Source organism: Callorhinchus milii, unplaced genomic scaffold (assembly GCF_018977255.1).
Source record: "Callorhinchus milii isolate IMCB2004 unplaced genomic scaffold, IMCB_Cmil_1.0 Scaffold18, whole genome shotgun sequence".
Classification (NCBI taxonomy): domain Eukaryota; kingdom Metazoa; phylum Chordata; class Chondrichthyes; order Chimaeriformes; family Callorhinchidae; genus Callorhinchus; species Callorhinchus milii.
In genome coordinates this window covers 3,947,607-3,968,325 of record NW_024704759.1, presented here as the reverse complement: position 1 = coordinate 3,968,325, position 20,719 = coordinate 3,947,607, and the positions used below count along the sequence as shown (strand labels likewise).

Here is a 20,719-nt window from a genome sequence, read left to right as displayed (position 1 = left end):
CTGCAAAATAGTCTTGCAGTTGGAGATGACGACAATCTTTAAGCTCATTTTCCACAGGGAGAGCCTTGCTGAACTGACTGCAAGATTATTTTTTGTTCCAGTGAGCAACGGTGTCAAACTGTCGAGAAATAGCTACAAATGTACATTTTACAAAATCCACAGAATAAAATTTGGGGGCTTAAAAATTAATAAATAAGCAGTGGACCTGCAGTGCTTATTTCTTTCTCTCTTGCAGTGGAACACACCACACACTTACAAATAATAAAATAACATCCCTTGCAATTTGATATACGTTAAAAAGTGGACATCTTAAAGTGCTTACGAGTTTTCCTGTAAACTGTAGTGGCTGTGCATTTTTCAGGCAAACATAGCAGCCAATTTGCACACGTCAGTGTCCCATGAAGGGACTGATCAATTGTATCTGGGAGATTATTGTTGGCCAGGACAGCAGGAGAAACTGCCTTCTCTTCTCGAATAGTGCCACAGGATCTTTCATTTCAACCTGAACAGGCAGAAGGGAGCTTGGTTTAATGTTTCATCCAAAGGACGGCACCTCTGAAGATGCAAGACTTCCCTAGCACTACATTGGAGTGTTAGAGTAGACTAGGAGCTCAAAGCCCTGACATAACTTTCAATTTATAATTCAAGAACCCATAACTTTCTAAACCAGAAGTGAGAGAGTTACCAACTGAGCCAGGCTGACACAAATTGAAATTTAAAATTCTTTGTATTACCGTTAGAATGACTATTATCAAGCCCAAATAGAATATATTTACTGTGTGATCCAGGAGTAAACACTCTTTGTTTAGATGCATTGCTGCAGAATCAACCCTGTTCCAGTTCCAACCTCAACGGCCCCAGTTCCCAGTGGATTCACTCACAAAGGTTGTGAACCATGATCTCGTCATCCTTAAGTACAAGCTATGGCCATTCATTACATGGATTTCAGTAGAAAGTTGCTGAGTGCAATTTGACTGCTCCGTTTGTCTACAAATTACACAGTCACTACACTTTATATTAAATCCTATTAAGTGCTTTTTGACGGACTCCCAATGTGAAAAGCATCATTTTAAATGCAGATTATTATTAAACATACATGTCCTCCAACATGTTCCCAAATTCCAGATAATAATAATCCTTACATTTTATAATTCTATGATTCTATGATTTGTTATATTGCATCATTGAGACGTCTCAAAGTGCTTCACAGGATATATTATAAATTGACTGTGCATTTTGTGGGCAAAAATAAGACAAGATTCTCAAGCAAAATTGTGCTGGTGACATTTGCCATTTAGAAGCATAAAAGTCATCCAAATAGCATAAAGCAATTTAATTCCTAATGCGATATCACCAGTAAATTTGACCTTTAGATCCACTGCTGCATCTGTATCAAGTACTTTGTTAAATCAGCCATTTTACGTCATGATATAGGTTATGGATTTATATAAGGTTACATGGCATTTTCACAACCTTTTGCACTCATAATAACGCGGCAAATTAAATCCTCATTTATTTAGCAAAATTTGTTACAAGTCCAAAAGGTTTGGCAAGTCATTAGTTGCATTTCATGCGCAGATTATTTCAATCAAACGACACAGAGCCTGTCCCGATGTTAAAAAGGATCAGAATTTTCACTGTGAAGTAATTAAAATGCAAGCCCTTTTCGACGCAGTCGACCACGCCATCCTCCTCCACCGCCTCTCCTCCCTCGTATACCTTAATGGGACCGCACTCGCATGATTCGAGTCCTAGTTAACCAGCTGCCTCCATTTCATCTCAGTTTCTCCTCCCGCCCCCGCCCGGTCAACTGTGGGATAACCCAGGGCTCCATCCTTGGCCCTCTTCTTTTGCTTATCTATGCTTATCTGCTTCCACTGGGCGATGTCATCCGCAGACATGGGGTAAACTTCCACATGTATACGGATGACACACAAATCTAGTTTGTCTCCTTCAGTACAACTCCAGGTCCACCGATGTTCTATCAGCTTGTCTGGCAGACAACGGGGCCTGGATGAGTGTAAACTACAAAAGGTTTGGCAAGTCATTATTTGCATTTCATGCGCAGATTATTTCAATCAAACTGCTCAGAGACGAACCCGACATTAAAAAGAAGCAGAATTTTCACCGTCAAGTAATTAAAATGGAAACGCCTTGCAAGCCAGGCAATAAAAAGACAAACTTAAAAATTCTGTGCGATGTATAATTTACCAGCTCTATAATTCCAGCCTTGGCTCGATAACCCTGCTTGAATCATGGCAATAATGAATGCTGTTGCATGATCCTCTGGGAGAGAAGAGGAATATTACTGAATCCAGATATATTGATCAGCGAGATAGGAGATGAACGCCGGGGAAAAGAGCACAATCTGGACTAGATTGAGGAATATGGATTTTAATAAGTAATAATAATTATTCTTGCATTTGATAAAGAGCTTTATCACATCGTCAAGACGCCTCAAAGCGCTTCACAGAATATATTGTAAAGTGATTTGACTTGTATATTTTATGGGCAACAAAGTGTGTACACCACAATAACACAATTATATTTGTATAGCGCCTTTCACATCGGGAGGACGTAACATGCTGTAAAAGTGCTAGCTTGCAAACTGTAAAAAGGACAATGATCTCTGTGTATTGACAACACCAACCGAGCAGATCAGTCCCTCTAGCTGTTGAATCAAACATGGTGATAATTTCACTTCTTTTTTTAAAAAAATTCCAATGTTTCTTCCTTGTCACCACAAAGAAAAACAAACCTTGGTACAATATGCAATTAATTAGAAAGTCTTTCTCCACCCCCCTTCCCAGAAATTATACTCCGAATCTAGTCAGTGAAGGATTCCAGATGGAGCTGTCTAATTATATATGGTTTGCACTCCAGGCATCTGCCACATTGCTGTGTGTGCAACCCACAGATCCTTTAATCAGCAATAGTTTCCCTTAAAATTGTAACAAGTACAACATCCTTTGACGCAAAGACCGTTCATTACAGCAGCGCATTCCGCACATATTTAACTCCAGGAGAAAGAAAATCCGGTTTCAAATGACAATTGTTGCAGGGACCTGACTTGTGAACGTTGGAGTGATAATCAATCAGTGGCATGTTACTATGGTTTACAAACATTTATTCAGCGTATGCCGACATTGATGGTAATTTTGATTATTAAGTCGGCCACTGTGCTCTGAGACAATGACAGGTATAAACAAAACCAGATATGATTTTATCAATATAAGCTTTCAAGGGGGAATGAGTCAGGAAAGGAGTTGGAGGTAGAGAAATGAGATTTCAAAGAGCTAGCACAGACACGATGGACTGAATGGTCTGTAAATTTCTAGGTTTTTAAGTCTCAAGTGCACATCTTTACAAAATGTGTATATATTAGGATGCTCCCCTTGAAACTGAACGAAATTGTAAGTTCATGACAGAACTGAACCGTCAACCACTACTAACAGTTTGATGTTCCACTGTTAGCTTAATTGTATACACTCTCAAACAACCCACTCCCCACTCTCCCCACCACACACATACAATCACACTCACCCCTGCACAAGCTCTTCAGAATAAGTCTGCACAAGGCTGGCAGAGATTTTTCTTTGCAAAAATCTAGAACAAAACAAACCGGCCACACAATCCTTTTCCAGGTATTATTGCACTGTCCCTTAGGGTTTTGACTCACAGGATTGAGAACTTGTCCACACTTCAAAATTCCCTTGCCAACCATGCAGTTCAAAAATGCCTTGGACTAACTGTGAATTGGCTTCACTGCGTGTGTCTCGACAAAGCCAGTCCAAATCCATTGTTTAGTGGTTTTATAGCAGAGGGCAATGTTTATTGTGGATTCTGCCGAACAATATTGCAGCCACACTTTTCTATTGGCCTGGGTCATTGTCAATACATGGAAATTAAATATTTACATTCAACTACACAGCTTCAAGACCTCCAGGAATACAAAGACAATCGCACACAGAAGGTTCTAACTTGTGAAATCTAAACTCACAATTCCTATAAATGAGGTTCAAGTTCCATCACCGTGCAAGGTCCCTTCTACAGAGTGGATTGAGTATTGCATGCAGCAGTTCAGTATCAATAACAGCAGCCAGCTCCAGGAAGAGTCACCACCACTTGTGGTACAATAATAATAACCTTTGCATTTGATATAGCGCCTTATCACGTCTTCGAGACGTCTCAAAGCGCTTCACACATTATACAGTAAAGTGAATTGACTGTATATTTTGTGGGCGAAACGTGGCAGCCAATTGCACACAGCAGTGTCCCAGTGTCCCAGCAGTTCCGTGTTCAATCTCAAACAATGTTAATTATGGATCAGTTGGGGAGCAAGTCCTCCTAAGGTCGACATTCGCTCTATTTTCTCAGCATTTCGGAGCATGCAGCAATTGGTACATTGTTGAATGCAGTCTTAACTTTGAAGTCCATTTTTTGCAGTTTCTTAAAATAATTCTTAAAAACAAAAAAAGGCTTCAAAATGATTAAGTTCTGGGTGCTCTAAAACCCTAACAAATTAGAGTAAATCTAGACCCAGGTGGAATCCAATGAGCTGTCTATTTTCCTGTGATCCTTCAGTGCTCGTTGCCACAAACAATACCTAATCCAACAGAAATCTTTGCAAAATTGGACACTTTCCCAAATTGAGATGCCAATGAGCAAAAAGCAGCTGAAATAGATATTGGAGAATGGAACTTTATTGACTGAAACCATTAAATCTTTCATGAGTTTGTGGCAAAAATTCAAGACTGATACAAAAGGAGATTTATCCACTGTACTCTATTAACCTTTCCAGAATAGAGGGCAAGAAACTCTCTTCTGGGCAACAACAACTAGCATTTATATAACGCCCTTCATGTTGGATGGCATCTCGGAGTGTTTGGGCAATGGGTATAGTCAAATGGCCACCTCTTTTGAGCTTTTGCTCATTAAAAATAAATCAAAGTTTGCCCTGTTCACACCAGTCTTCAATGTCTGGTGAAAACAAGGCTTCAGGACTGTCTTTTCTCCATTGAGAACCATTTAAAACATTTCTCTCTTCTCTAAACTGGCTAACAGGACAAACTAAATGAGTAAAAGATGTGGTGAAAACATAAACTTAATAGAAAATAGTTACGTTTAAAATAGGTTAGATTAAGGTACAAAAAAAATAAAATTTGAGGTCATCAAAGTATGACAGAGAGAGAGAGAGAAGAAAAGATTAGGAGGAAACGAAAAAACCTCAATGCAGAAAAAAGCAGCAGCTCTGAGATTTGAGCTGGTTCCACGATGATATGCCAGGGAAGGGAGAGTTGAACTGAATTAGATGCTTCAATGAATAAAGCAATAAATGGAGCCATCTTTTGACAGTGCAGTGAATGCCTCTTAATCCCAACTACAATGAAAATACATATACAGTAAGACAACTTTAACCTACATCAAGCAATATCGCAAGAGTCCAAGTGTTGCTAACAATAAATCAAATTAAAAGTTCAGTGAATCTGACTCAGAAAAGATCATAAATAATGCCATGTTGCAAACCTACTAGTGCTATTTCTAGACTCCTGTTTAATATTCTATGCTGCTGATCTTAAGACATGATAATACATTTTTGTGAAAGGGGTTTGCTGTGCATTCGGAACAGCAATCTTAAATTTTTCCCTTTAATTTAAAATGTGCTTTGTACTTCTAGTCTTTCACAGATGGTGCAGTTCTTGGGAATGGCAAAACATGGGTTATCCCTCAATCCCTTTATGCTGCTCGGCAGCCAAATCTCTCAGCTGTGACGCTGTGGAGAAGCACTGAATGGAGGCCAGGTGGCTTTCCACAGAGTTGGAGAGAGATTAAACACTGTGCAGATGCAAAACAACACCACTAATAATCTTTGCATTTGATATAACGCTTTATTATTGATAGTAAGCTTTTTTTATTATTATTATTTGAGTGATCCAAGGTTTTGTTCCAAGAACCCAGAGTTTGAAATGCTGCTTTACATTTGATACAGTACCTTACCACATCATTGAGACGTCCCAAAGCGATTCCCCGAATCTACTGTAAAGTGTAGTGACTGTGTATTTTGTGGGTGAAATGCAGCAGTGACTGCCAGAGATGTGCAGGCAGGTTGCCTCTGCCTGCACTCCCAGGGGTAACAGTGACCTGAAGAGAACTGATAAAAAAAAAAGCCGCTGAGAATATAAGATGGGAGAAGGGGGAGTAAGAAAATAACTTGGGGGTTGTTCTCACAAATAATGCCTGATGCAATTTTGGCTGTGGATGACACCTACACAAAGAGTGAATTATTTCTGATTTGAAACTAAACTCTTTTCATTTGAGGCCGCTTAATCCATGATAAATGGCTGTGCATGCAATTTTGGGTCTCACTTGTCTAAATAAGTCACCATTGCATCTAAATTCAGATTGTCTGGAATAAAATATCGCCGTACTTAAGATCGCCATTCCACTCGCAGAACTGACTAAGACAGGTGGCTCACATTGAGAGTATAAATCATGTTTCACAAACAGCCATGACAGCCACTATTAAAAACATTTTGCTTTGAAAGCTGTGGGGAGGACAGGAAGAATGTACGGTTGATAGTCCAATAGAGCACAATCTTGTCTTGTCAATCGAGTCTGAATCCGAGTACGTAACATTGAAATCTACCAGCCCTGAGAATAAATTCTTGGATGCACAATGCTCTCCAGAGCATGGCAAAATAATCCTGGCCAAACCAGGATTGCTAAACACCTTGCACGTATGGAGGTGAGTAGTCTGGAGTTGAGGAGTGGGGGAGGAAATACTTCTCTGAAATAATAAGCTGCCACTCTTGGATGGATGATAATTGGAAGCAGTTAGTGGAAGTAAGTTGCCAACAAATTTGTAAGATGGAAAGGGCTTATCTACAGTACCGCGAGTGTCTGAATCAGGAATAGTGTCAGCCCGGCTCAGTTAGTAGCAACTCTCACATCTCAGTCACAAGCTGTGAGTTCAAGCTCCATATCGTGACTTTAAGCTTACAGTCCAGGTTGACATCCCACTGGTGTGTTGGAGGAGAGCTGAGTTGTTGGAAGTGCCATCCTTCAGATGAAATGTTAACCTGAGGTCCCACCTGCCTGTTCAGGTGGCCATTAAAGATCCTGTGGCACTACTGAAAAAAGAGAAGGGGGTTTCTCTTGGTGTCCAAGCCATCAATCCCTCAGATACAAAAGTTAATCATTCTCTTCAACGCTGTTTGTGGGACATCGCTGTGTGCAAATTTGCTGCTGCATTCGCCTACAAATAGTCACTACTTTGTAAAATCCTGTGAAGTGCTTTGAGTTGGACAATGTTGAACATGGAGTCCTGTAGCACTGTGGTTAGAGCACTCGCAAGCGAGAGACCTGGGTTCAATTCCCAGCAGGGCGAAATGTTGGGCAAGTTTCCTTACTCCACACGCCTCTGTTTACCAAGCAGAACCCTGTTGTTAGTCAATTGGCAGATCGCATTTTCTGGGGTAACGTCCCGAAGATGTGATAAGGAGCTATATCAAATGAAGGATTAATATTATTGTTATTATTATAAGGCACTATATCAAATGATTACAAAATAACATTATAATAGATCATAATCTAGAAGATTAATATGAAGAGAAACACTTTGCACTTTGACTGGGGACGATTTGATGTGAACTCCACAGCTCACATCAAACCTGAGAAAAATTACACACAATGCCAACAGCTAGCTGTGCAAAGGAAGTGGATAAACTCAGTGGAAATGTGGAACTACTGATTAATGGTTGCAAAAAAAACAAAGTTATGCAAATAAGCAATGAATTGGCAAGAAATCTCAAACCACTTACCTCTGTTTAACTGCTACACAGAATTGGTTAATTAAAAAGAAATTGAAGACAAGTCTTACTTGTGGGTTGGAACTGAGAAGCTCAATGGAGCAGTTGGTACTTGGCAAGAGAGTTCAAGTGCAGATATTTCACACTAAAATCTTACGTTTCAACAATAACTTGCAGTTGTAAGCGCCACTCACGAAGGCCAGTGTCCCAGAACACTTGACAGTGGCAGAGCACGATGCCAAACCGGGGGAGGTGACCATAGGCACGATTGAAGAGGAAGATCCTCAGGCGCAACCTGAAGATGGGGATGGCGTGGGCAAGGCGGAGGGATGGAGGAAGAGTGTTCCAGAGTTTTGGGGTGTAATGGCTGAAAGCGTGGCCACCGATGGTAGAACGGAGGGCACGAGGACAAGCAGGAGGCTGGAGCCAGAGTCCTAAAAGAGACATGATCCCATAACAGGTTTTTTTTTCAAAAAGGGAAAAGTGATATTTGTGATTTTTTTTCGTTAATGAAATTAAGGGAGTTCATTTGAAGGAATTATTGAGGCCGAGCAAGCTGAATAGATATTTTCAGCAAGATGGGTAACAGCTCAAGATATATCCGTAAGCGTCTTAAGTTCAATTCAATTCCTTCACTGTATTTATCTTTGCGGCTTCTTAGGAGGTAGTTCTCTTGGTGGTCTTATCAGCACAGGCTGCTTAACCTGAATGTTTTAGTTCAGAAATCAACAAAAGCAGACAGGAAAATGAGGATGTTAACTCATAAGCCATCAATCCTTATTTCCAATAATGAATCAGCTGTCGCCTGCTTGGATGGCTTTCATCATTTTTTTGGTTTATTTGTTCCGGAGTTAGGTTAGATACATCGAGAGAAAAAAACATCTCGATCTATTTGTCAGAAAGCAATCAAGCCTGGTCCCAAAGTTGCACATTGTATAATCAAGGGACTTTATATTCACAAATCTCCTTGGCAAGCACTCAAGGTTAGTGATGTATAGTCTAATATCTTATTTCTACCCAATTGGCTGGTCTGAAAATGTGCTAATGCAACCTAAAACTCAAATCACTATTTGTGACGTATCTCATCTGTATGCTTATAACAAAATAAACACAAATATGCAAGCATTTTAACTCAACAACAACAACAACAAAATTGCATTGATTTAAGCACCTTTCATGTCAGGAGGATGTCCTGGGTGAGCATGGGGACTGTTGATTATTATTTCCTATAAATTGGCATGTACTCTTAACCTGATAGCCTCACCAGCTAATACCTCTTGAATGTCATTGATCCTATCTTCCCTGCATATCTTAACAATTATGAATCGAACACCTGAACTCACTCCCGACTGAGGTCCAGTTGATTGCCATAAACAACTCTGTTATGTCTTGATTTTCCAATTGCTGATAAGCAACTGAATTAACTCAGTGAGCTAACTGTATTCTGATTTGCTGTCAAAACCACTTGAGGTGGACAGCGCAGGTGAAAAATATATAAAGATTAGCTAGATCTTAGCAAAGTTTGAGCTTGTGAATGGCAAGAGTGAATAATATTGATGATCCTCTCTGGACTCCGGGATATGTGCTGTTGACTTGAATAATTAAATGGTCTTGAATGAGGGTTTAAATTCACTGACAGCCCAAATCTATATAATGACCAACTCTAGACTACATGAATAAAGAGAAGCACTGTTAAATAACTTACAATTTTTCAGGCAGCTTGATCAAACATGTCAGTAAATAATTTATTTATACCGCCAAATGATTAAATAATTTCCCACTCCCCACGGAGAAAATCAGTAGCCAGATGTCTTCGAATTGAAATTCTTCTCCTCCGACGAAATAAATTAAACATTCACCACATATTTAATTCGGCAAAAAACAGCTGAGCAAAACACAATTCTGAAATGATTAAATAATGAATTGCTTCAGTAATACAGATAAATAAATTATTCCAGCCCAAAGCCCCCTAATTCACTCAACCATTGAACTGAAATGTTTTGCTGTAATGTTTCAGTTACTGTTTCTATCAGACTTGCAGGGCTGGTTTCACCCTTGCCCAGCAGTGTGATGAAACGGGACATCCCTCTGCAGTATCAATGTGCTCCACGACCTATGTTACACTGTCCGCTGCTTTCCAGCATTTTCTTGGTCCCTGTTCATCACCTGGCTGAGAACAGTGTCACAATGTGACAGCAGTGTGCTGTATCCCTAATGAGCTTCAAATGCCAGGACAAGCCCTATGACTGTTGGGAATCAGATCACTTTCAATCTGGCCCACCAAACCTTTCTACTTTGGAGTCAATAATCAATTTGCATCCTGGTGGTAGCTTACGAGGTGAGGTAGCTCACATTAAAGTGTACCCGTTGCCTGGCTTTCAGCGCCTTTGGAATGTCCTCCCAACGTGAAAGGCGCTCTATAAATGTGATCTTGTTGTTGTTCTATGGGGAGCATTTTTGTAACAGAAACCACATCAAAACGCCACTTTACACGGAGAGATTGCAACAAGGACTGGCACACAAACAGAAATTCAAGCAGGAATACTGATTACATTAAGATGGCCATTGGTGTTTTAAATTATTGTGAATCCAAATGTGTTCGTGTGGTTGGGAGAGGGGGGGGGGCGGTGGTGCGGGGGTATGGGGGGGGGAGAGGTGGCGGGAGAGAAAGGAGAATCTATAAGTAATAAACATGTAAATTATTACAAATCCACACGTTAGTTCATGGACATAGCACCAATTCCAATACATTTCACCTGCCTCCTAGCCAAATCTTAATATGATAATCAGAGGAAATGTCAGTCAAACTGAATACATAATCTTCCTTGATTACACTGACACCAAGTGAAGCTTTCCCCGGCCAAGGAGATAAGAGCAGTGCAGCTATTACATACATACACCGCATTGATGGAAACAAACTGGTATCAAAGCAAAGGTAACGTCCAAATAAACACGCAGTTAACTGTGATTGAGACAGTAATCGTATTCTACATTATACCAGTCTTTTGAAATTTGCCATTGAATCAACTGACTGTAAATGGAAGTAATGTGTTCCAAAGCTAAGTGTGGTGGTGCTTTGAATAATAATCGTTAAAAATGGGAATTTAACCAGAATAAGGCACGCTAGAAAAATAACGTGTGGAACTTACCCATTCTGCTTCATGTTCTTTTGACTTAAACCAGGGCACGTTTCAGACAACAGTTGTGCAATCCACCACGCTGGGGTAGGAAGCAAAAGGAGAATCCAAATTGCTTGTGTAATCTCTTTACGCAGTATGAAAACATTTCCAACCTAAAGCTTCTTTTTTTCCCAGAACATGGGAGATTTGCCAGATTCTCTGTTTCCAATGGCTCCTTCAAAAAACTTTCAAAAAAAGATTACCTGAGAAGTGAGTTTCATACTGGGGCCAATTTAGAGATGGTACTGGATGAACTGCAGGTTAATGGGGGTTATTTCTGCTCTGCTCTCTCCATTGTCTCTGTGCTTCAAAATGACTGATACAGACTGAGAAGGTCCCAGAATCAAACCAAAATCTGGGCTGATCTCAGCAGGGAGACTCGTTGGCTTGAATTCGACAATTTATCTTGAGATGAGTCAGTGTAAAGTGTTTTAAAATCCAGACTCCCAACGTTCCAACACACGGAAATCTCTGAAACCCTTTCTGAACACAACCTGCTACAATTGCAACAAACACCTGCAAGAACTTGGAACTGTGATTGGACTCGGATCGGCAATTTAAAACATGTTCCAGGTGACTGCTGTGCACAATTGTCTGTCAATTGTTCTGCCCACAAAATGCACAATTAAGTCACTTTGTAGTATATTCTGTGAAGCGCTTTGAGACGTCGTGAAGAAGTAATAAGGTGCTATATAAAAAAAAGGAAAATGCAGTACAGTGGTAATCCAGATTAACTGAATTAACAGGCGTATTCAAAATAAATTAGAATACAAATGAATCAGGCCGGGTGTTTTGTCCAGTTTATCTGGTGTCCAAGGTTAATTGGCATCAGGCTAAAGCAGCTTCCACTGTCTTACCTAAACATTAGGTGTTTAACCAGTATCAGCTGGTTCAGAATTAACTCAAATTTCTATGGATTATTCTCCCCATAAAGTAAATGGAGGAGCTCTGATATCCAGATTCTTTTATGTACAGCACCAAGGTGGATGAGCTAAGAAGACAGCAGTTGATGTGTGTTAAAGCATATTTACTATCTGTAGTTTTTCTTTGAGTTTTCTAACATAGCCTGGAAGCACAGTGAAAAGAAATCAAACTCCCAAAGGGCTTTCTTTCCCCGAAGAACATATTTTTAAACGAAAGCTCAGGCAGGAGTCAAAAATGACTCCTCAAGTAATTGTGCAACGTTTTAATTTTATCCCCTTTATGATTAATCTCTTGTTTAACGTTGTTTCCTGACTGTGCTTTTCATCTGAGGACATCATATTTTCCAAAACAGTGGATGCGAAACAATGAATTACGCTGAAACTTTTTTAAGCGCCTGTCTTCAATAACTGCATTGCTTGTTGTTCCACACAATTTATGACTTCAGTTTGGGCTAATAAATTTCCTGCTTTGGTTTGCACATGCAGGTGTAACACGAAGCAGATTGTTGTGCAATGACAGCAGAGTGCTCCAAGGAGTTCTAAGTGACCTCTGCTGGAAAATAGATATTGCCAAGGTTAGACAAGCCTTGGCTCTTATCTTCCACACGGCCTGGGGTCAACTCGCTTGACAACGCTCACTGTCTGGATCCACACATGAAGAACAGCCACGTGAGAGGAGACTCCAGAGGTTGGCAACACTTGTGAAACAGCACGCCGGCATTAAGTGCTGCCTTCAGAGACAAATGAAGGGCAAAATAATCAAAATGTCCTTACTTAACTATGAAAAGTAACAGAAAAGACTTAATTATAAGCATTGCTTTTATAGCAATGAGATTATTAAATTAATGCCATGCACACCCAAGTGTCCTAACGACACAACCTCTCCAATCAAATCAGTTCATTTGTTTCCTCCAACAATGTAGATCCCGAGAAATCAAACCAGAATGCTTACCGTTACAGTTAATTATGTCTCTAAAATAATCACGTTTTAACAAATCATTTTTCTGGTGGGGGAAAAAATATTCATAGCCAGAAGACTCAAGTCTGGCAAAGTTCCCAAAGATTAAAATAATTGTGTTTTTGACGCACATGAGAAACTTCTCGTCATTATACCAGCAATTTCAGCAAGTCAATGGTCATTAGAACAACCTGCTAGCTGTCTGTGGTTAAAGCCTTATTTTTTTGGATCGCACAATCAGTCGCTAACTTAAACCAAAGCACACAAGTAGCCTGCAGCATATAATTTTTCGCAGCATGGCAAAACAGGTTTCAGGGTGCTTTTTCCCCAACCAGCGACTCCAATTTACCTCAAGAAAAACTATGACTTTCGAAATAACAAATGATTATTAATTATTTACCCGATGTGATTTGCCGGGTGCAAGTGTAAAGTCTGTGAGCTTCATAAGTATATTGAAAATTGCCCCGAGATGGGCAGGGAAATCTTGACAAGCAATAAACTTAACAAGGTACTGTGCAATTGCTTATACATAAATTTTCCCTTTTAAGAAGAAATCCACAAGGTTGGACACGTAGCTCTGGTTTTCATTGACTTGGTCCCAATATGCCTTTGTTTCGGTTCACCTGCTGAAGAATTAAGGTGCTATATATCATGATCGTGCATTAATTTATTGCTGTCTATGATACCGCTCAGTTTTGCGCATCTGTACTTTTATCAGGGTCAAGCTGTCCATCACAGATGTACTGTGCATAATGGGATCCTAGATCAGAAACTGGAAGATTCTGCTGCAGTGCCTAAAGTTTGTTACGCAAACCAGTAACATGGATCACAAGGCATCTGCTCTTATGGTGGTGCATTATGCATGGCAAGACCTCACAAGGGGCTTGTCCAAAGGCCGTGATTCCTCATGGACTCATTGAATTCAGATGACATCTGTCTGTATTTTGAAGTCTGTTGTGCCATTGTTTTTTTTTGCTCTTCGGCAGGCCAATTTCATCTATTCCTTCAGTTGTCAACAGAGCAAGATGTCCTCACATCGATGTTGCCTGGGCCAGGAGAGGCAAAGTACTCAACTGATCAGGAGGGACCCTGATCAAGATATTGTTCCAAACCTTCGGAGACAGAACTGCAGCCAAGTTCATAGATTTTATATTCGAGCAAGATGTGCATATTGGCACTTTTCACAAGCTGACCACTTGACTGGCCTAAAATACTGAAATCCAAGAAATAAATGATTAATGATAATAATGCTAATCCTTACATTTGATTTGGAAGACGTCTCAGTGTTTCACAGGATTTCCTGTAAAGTGAAGTGACTGTGTATTTTGTGGGCAAACATGGCAGGCAGTTTGTGCACAGTAATTGTCCTACAAACAGACATGAAATGAATGATCAATTTTATTTTGCAGATGAGCTTCCCACCCTCAGCATCTCAAAGCATATTAAGACAGTCATAGGATCACGTTTGTATGACTTTAGAGCAAGGTTAATCATCAATCATTTCCATCAAATATCCGCAGAAGTTGAGGTGAGAAGCCCAGCTTCAGACCAGGCTAACACAGCACAAATTACAGCTGCTGACTAGCAAGATATTTCAAGCCAAAGCACAACTGGAAGTGGCAGACATGTGGGCAAATGAAAAGTGTTCATTGACAGCAATCCAACTGAGTGAACTGATAGTAATAATGACATGCAAATCACTCCAAAGAAGCTTGCTAACATTCTCCACTCAAGTAAAAAATCATTTCCGAACACATTACACTCAACAATGGTAATTTGACCACTTTAGTGAGTCTTTTCATGGGTGCAGAGCGACTCAACTGAAAACTTTCTGAACACCAATGCGATCGTATAAAGATTTATTTGATCAGTGATTAACCTGAAAAGGAATTATATTACAAGTGTGTGAGTTTGGGGGTTACAGCTACTTTCAAAATATCCCTTTTTTTGCCTGATATCACCCAATGCAATTTTAATATATTTAAAAAAAAGACAAAATTTCAAAGTAACAGAATGTTTTAAAAAAAAGTTACTGATCAACACATATTTTGTACATTGGTTCAATTATATTGCATCAACAGTCAATGTACAATTCACTTAAAAAACAAAATGCTAATCTACCTCAACAAGTTCATAATAAGTAAATCATAAGACAGTTACCACTTGTGCTATGAATTCAACATTGCATAACATTGGGAACAATATTTTAGTTTTCCAATGACAAAACTTAAACAAATGTAAATACTAATCCTTGCATTTGATAAAGCGCCTTATTATTTTGTGGGCGAAACGCGGTAGCCAATTGCGCACAAACAGTTATCTTAAGACACTTATGCATTATTAAACACGCGCAAGACCTCCAACAAATAGCTAAAAACAACTTTTACAACGAGTCTACTTTCCGAGCCATTGATCAGTCCGATGACACAACTCCTTCAGGCAGATCGACCATCACAGGAGCACAGTCGTCAGGCTCTTCATCGAAATCCCACTTGAACTTACGGGTTAAGTGAGCTTTAAACTTTCCAACTCGCCTCTGCAGAGCTTCATCCACCATCGGACTGTGCATGTATGAAAAGAACTCCTGGTTTAAAATAAAAGGAAATACATTTAACACCAACAACTGCTTGTGTTTATATAATAATAATCCTTGCATTTGATATAGCACCTTATCTCGTCTTCGAGGCGTCTCAAAGCGCTTCACAGGATATACTGTTAAGTGAATTCACTGTATATTGATGGCCGAATCACGGCAGCCAATTGCGTACAGTGTCCCACAAACAATCGTGGATTAAGTGACCAAATTACTATTATTAATTTATTTAATATACTATTATTAATTTTACTTAATAATTTAATATTATTAAATCCGAAAAATATGTACGTGCAAACAAAAAGCGCTCAGAGTATGGTCACTGACACCTGGCTTTTTGACAAATCTGCACAAATAACCCTAGATAATGAATGCTCGTACAATAGTGCCCACATCATCATATGGGCCAGATATCAATATTCTACAGACGTAGTACTGAATTGTGTCTGCCCAACATCAAAACATATTAATTCTTCCTTGCTTAATAATTCCTCGGCTTTGCTGCAGCTATTCTTCCTTCAGCTGCAGAGATCAGTTTTCTAAGTGGATCAGAACTATAAGATTACAAAATACTGTTCCTCTGAACCACATAAATATTCTTAATTGCTTTATCCTGTCTGAAAAACTCGTACAATTCTCATGAAACCACAAAACTCAAAGCAGAATATCCCCTGATCAGAACGGTTTATCACATTACCCAAAGAATGTAGATAGAGACAAGATTCAATTGCAAAAGGATTGTTTCAAGTGGGAAGCAGAAATTCTGCAAAAACAAATTTTCCTGCTAAAGGCGAATCAATAACCAATTAAAGGGTAGAAAAATCTCATCACATGAGCTAGCAGTTGGAAGTAGATCAAATGGCCAACGGCAACTTAGAGCATCAGATAATAATAATAATAATCCTTGCATTTGATATAGTGCCTTAACATGTCTTCGAGACATCTCAATATAAAGCATATTAAAAAAAAATCCTAACAAGTGAAGTACTGAACAGTACAGAGTATAAGCATTGGCGCAGTGGTAGTACTTTTGCCTCTGAGTCAGAAGATCGTGGGTTCAAATCCACCAATGGTACTTGGCATCAAATAGTCTAAGCTGACACTCCAATGCAGTGCTGAGGGTATGTTGCATTGTCTGAGGTGCCATCCTTCAGATGAGACATTAAACCAAGGTCCTGTCTATTTGTTTAGGTGGATATTAAAGATCTCATGGCAGTATTCGAAAAGAGGAGGGAGTTTCTCCCGGTGTTCTGGCCAACAATCCCCCAAATAAAATTAACTGTTTTTGGGACAGTGCCTGTGAGCAACTGGTTGCCGCGATTCGCTCACAAAATACAAAGTTAATCCACTTTAAGTACAGCCTGTGATGTGCTTTGAGACGTCTCAACAATGTGATAAGGTGCGATATCAAAGCGCTCTGGGACGCGCTCACATCCCTGTGTGAGGGATGTTGTTTAAATGGAAGTTGTTGTTATCAAATGCAAGGAATACTATTAAACAAGTAGTTTGGGTCCCCAAAGGGGTTAAATTGCTCCCGCTTAACAGTGCTTTTCATGCTGCCTTCCACTTTCATACAGATGCACTTAGTTGAAGCAATTTGTATTTCTTGAACTTTATTTCACACACTGAAGCAAAATTGTAACTCAAATAATTCAGAATCTCAGTACAGCGCAATTCAAAACCCTTCCTACCTGCAAAGTCGTGGTCAAGAAGTTATCCTTGGAGACGATGTCCACAAAGAAGTCAGCAGGAATCTCGCTGAGCTGGTGGTACAAGGCTGAGATGAGGAGAGTGTAGAGATCGGTCCGTTTCCCCACAGCCTCTTCGGAGTGACACAGCAGCTGAAGTAGATCCTTCCAGTGCTCGAATGCATCATAGACATTTCCAATTAGGAAGCAAACAAAAGAGAATTGCAATTCACCTGCAAGTGCACAACACAATTGGTTCAAAGCATCCTGCATCACAGCAATGCACACAGTTCCGATAAGGAAAAGAACTGAAACAGCATAATTCAGTGCAATACAAAATAACATTTGCATTCTTGGCTTTATCCTTGTCCCAAGCAACATTAAGCAAACTGGTTAAAACATTTACTAATCTGTTATTTTACAGATGGTGCAGCTATCCCAGTCCAAATGACATATTAAGTGAATCAAGGTTTATTTCAGTAATGTTAAGCTTCATTTTAATGCTTGTAATGGTTCTTTCTTGTTCAATGGTTATTGCTCTTTAAATTGGACTGCGCATATGTTCTTTCAGTTTAATCCAATTCATTTAAAATATGGGCTGCACATTCTGTTATATCACAGATATTCTGATTTACCCAAAGCATTCCAGCATTGCAAATGTGATTTTTTTTTATAACCAGTTTTATTGAACCCTTTGCTTCACAAACAGCAAGGTCAAAATATGTTTAAATAAATGTCCAGTCAATCTGAACATTTGCAATACACTTTTGCTCATCCAATTAAGGAAAGGCTTGCATGAAGAAGCTGAACATTTTTTCCATTTTGTCCAAATTGTGTCAGGATCAAATATTCCCGGGTCAGTTATATGATCCCAGCAACATCCTGACAACCACGTTTCTCAGATTGAATTAGAATTAGTTCATTGCAGAACTACAGGAAACTCCTGATAACTCGACCCTGACTTAACTATCCCAGCCATGTTTATTTATGTATTTATACACATCCCTAGCTTACCACTCCGGATAACTCGTCACCGAGTCCTTAACAGATAAAGCGGGAAGACTCTTAACCCTACAGGCAAGACCTGGATTCAAACCCTTCTCTGGCTGATAAAACCTTCTCCCCAACAGCTGCACCTCTGCTGCTTTACACGGCACAATGGCCTCTTGCAATTGAGCGCTACAGTTGAAAACTACATCTGGCTTCATATCGTTCATATCGTTTTAAGCTTTGCTTTTAATCACAGTTCCTCAACTATTAAACATAATACCAACCCAAAATATCTTTTGGAGAAGCAGAGTACCGTTGGTTTATTACAGACTCCAGGGTGAAGCTAAAATCCATGTTGTATTTTGTGATTTCGGCTGGCGTTGCCCCATCAGGATACTTCTGTTTTGGGATGTTGCTAAAGCGGATCTCAGTGCCAGGTTTTATCTTCATTTTAGGCAGCCTGGCCATACCCTCCTCGTAGCTCTTGCACAGAGTATCATAAGGCAAGAGATTCTGTTCCACCCGGTCCTTTGTGTGTGGCATTAAAACCTCCGGTTGCACCTCAGCAAAGGCACAGATTTTTCCACTTTCAGGTTGTAGCTTTTGAATCAAAGGAGCCGTGATGTGGTTGGTTAAGGAGACCCACTTTTTCATTGTTTCGTAGGGGTAAGGCCCCAAACATTGATCCAGTTCAGTCAGGTTTTCTCGAATCCGTTCTACCTCTGCTTGGGACACCGTGACAAAAACTATTTCTTCCTCTTTCTTGTCCCACCGCTTCACCAGCACTTCTCTCTGCTTGATGTCGAAAAAAAACCCAGTTCGGGGCCCTGTTTCCCGAGCATTTGTGCTGCTGGCAGCGCTGTAGTGCATGAAGTGGATTCCTGGTGGGATCATCTTTACCCCTTTAAACTTTGGTCCGACTTCCCATGTGTTATAATCAATGCCAAACTCAGTTCCTTTAGGAACGCCGAGTATTACAAGAGTTCCTCCTTCAAAGAACAGCCTTCGGGCCAATTCCTGGTCCATCTCTACTGCAGCCATATCTCTGACCTGCCAGCCAAAAGGGGTGGTGGGGGGGGGGACACAAAAGCATGTGTTTATTACCAACTGTTACATTTCATTTATTTCCAAATTGCTCAGATCCTTCAATATACCGGCCACATTTATTTATGTATTTATACATCGTCTCAAAGCGCTTCACAGGATATACTGTAAAGTGAATTGACTGTGTACTTTGTGGTCGCAATAAATACACAAATAAGATACTAAACGTGAGAGGTTAAAAGCCGGAACTGTTTTCATATACAGTAAATCTCACGTATCAGTTGGGACCATACACTGAATATGTCTTATGCAAAGTGTAAGTTATGTGAAACATATAAATAATAGGAAATTCAACGGGACTCGGGGAGATGTACGATTTAAGCGATTATACAATTTATACACATCAGACTGATGCGAGTTTTACTGTATGTCAGTGCAGCAAAGCAAGAGGACAGTTTCTGGTTTTTGTTTAAGGCAGACACCACAAAGTGGAAGTATTTCTTCACATCGAGCAGAATGAACAGCTTAGAATTGGTTGCTGCGAATCGTGGTTTGAGGCCAAGGCAAGCGTTAGTTTATTAAATGGGGGGTACACCATACCTTTCAGCAGGAGTGTATTGTTGGAGATTACCCCTGTACCCCCAAATCTAAAGGGATTATTATTATAATAATTAATATTATTATAATAATTATTATTATAATAATAATATAATAATAATATTATAATAATAATAATTTTAAAAATTCACCCAAAAGATACACGTTCCTGTGAATTGCTTCGAGACGTCCCAACGACGTGATGAGGTGCTATGATTAACAAAATAATCCTTGCATTTGATATAGTGTCTAGAAATGCCAAACCGTGTCAAATCGCTTCACGGCTCGTTGCTGCCAGGCGTGTGGTTAGCGACTGTCAGTGTAATTTGTGGGTGAACAAGGCGGCCAAATTGCCCACAGCAACATCCCCCAGAAACTGATGGGGGAGGGGGGGGTCACTGGGAAGTGTGTGTGGGTCCTCGTATGTGGGTATGTGTGTGGGGCGGTATGTGTGCATGAGGGGGTATATGTGTGTGTGTGGGGGGGGTATATGTGAGGGAGGGGTATATGTGTGTGGGGGGAGTATATGTGTGTGTGTGTGGGGGGGGGGGGGAGTATATGTGAGGGAGGAGTATATGTGTGTGTGGGGTATATGTGTGTGGGGAGGGGGTATATGTGAGGGAGGGGTATATGTGTGTGTGTGTGTGGGGGGGGGGTATATATGTGTGTGTGTGTGTGTGGAGGGGTATATGTGTGTGTGTGTGTGGGGGGGGGTATGTGTGTGTGTGTGTGGGGGGTATGTGTGTGTGTGTGTGGGGGGTATATGTGTGTGTGTGTGGGGGGGGTGTGTGTGTGGGGGGTGTGTGTGTGTGTGTGGGGTATATGTGTGTGTGTGTGTGTGGGGTATGTGTGTGTGTGTGTGTGGGGTATGTGTGTGTGTGTGTGGGGTATATGTGTGTGTGTGGGGGTATGTGTGTGTGTGTGTGGGGGGTATGTGTG

General features: G+C 40.2%; 1 protein-coding gene across 1 annotated transcript in view; it reads right to left on the bottom strand.

Annotated features, from left to right (window-relative positions):
• Nucleotides 1-14,713: 14,713 nt before the first annotated feature.
• Nucleotides 14,714-20,719, bottom strand: part of aar2 (AAR2 splicing factor) — a 7,628-nt gene continuing 1,622 nt past the window's right edge. Inside the window, exons 2-4 of the mRNA XM_042341810.1 lie at nt 18,424-19,189; nt 17,153-17,382; nt 14,714-15,452 (exon numbers count right to left, since the gene is read on the bottom strand). Coding sequence (XP_042197744.1) covers nt 15,282-15,452; nt 17,153-17,382; nt 18,424-19,180 — 1,158 coding nt within the window. The 5' untranslated portion in view covers nt 19,181-19,189 and the 3' untranslated portion in view covers nt 14,714-15,281. The remainder of the gene's footprint in view (nt 15,453-17,152; nt 17,383-18,423; nt 19,190-20,719) is intronic.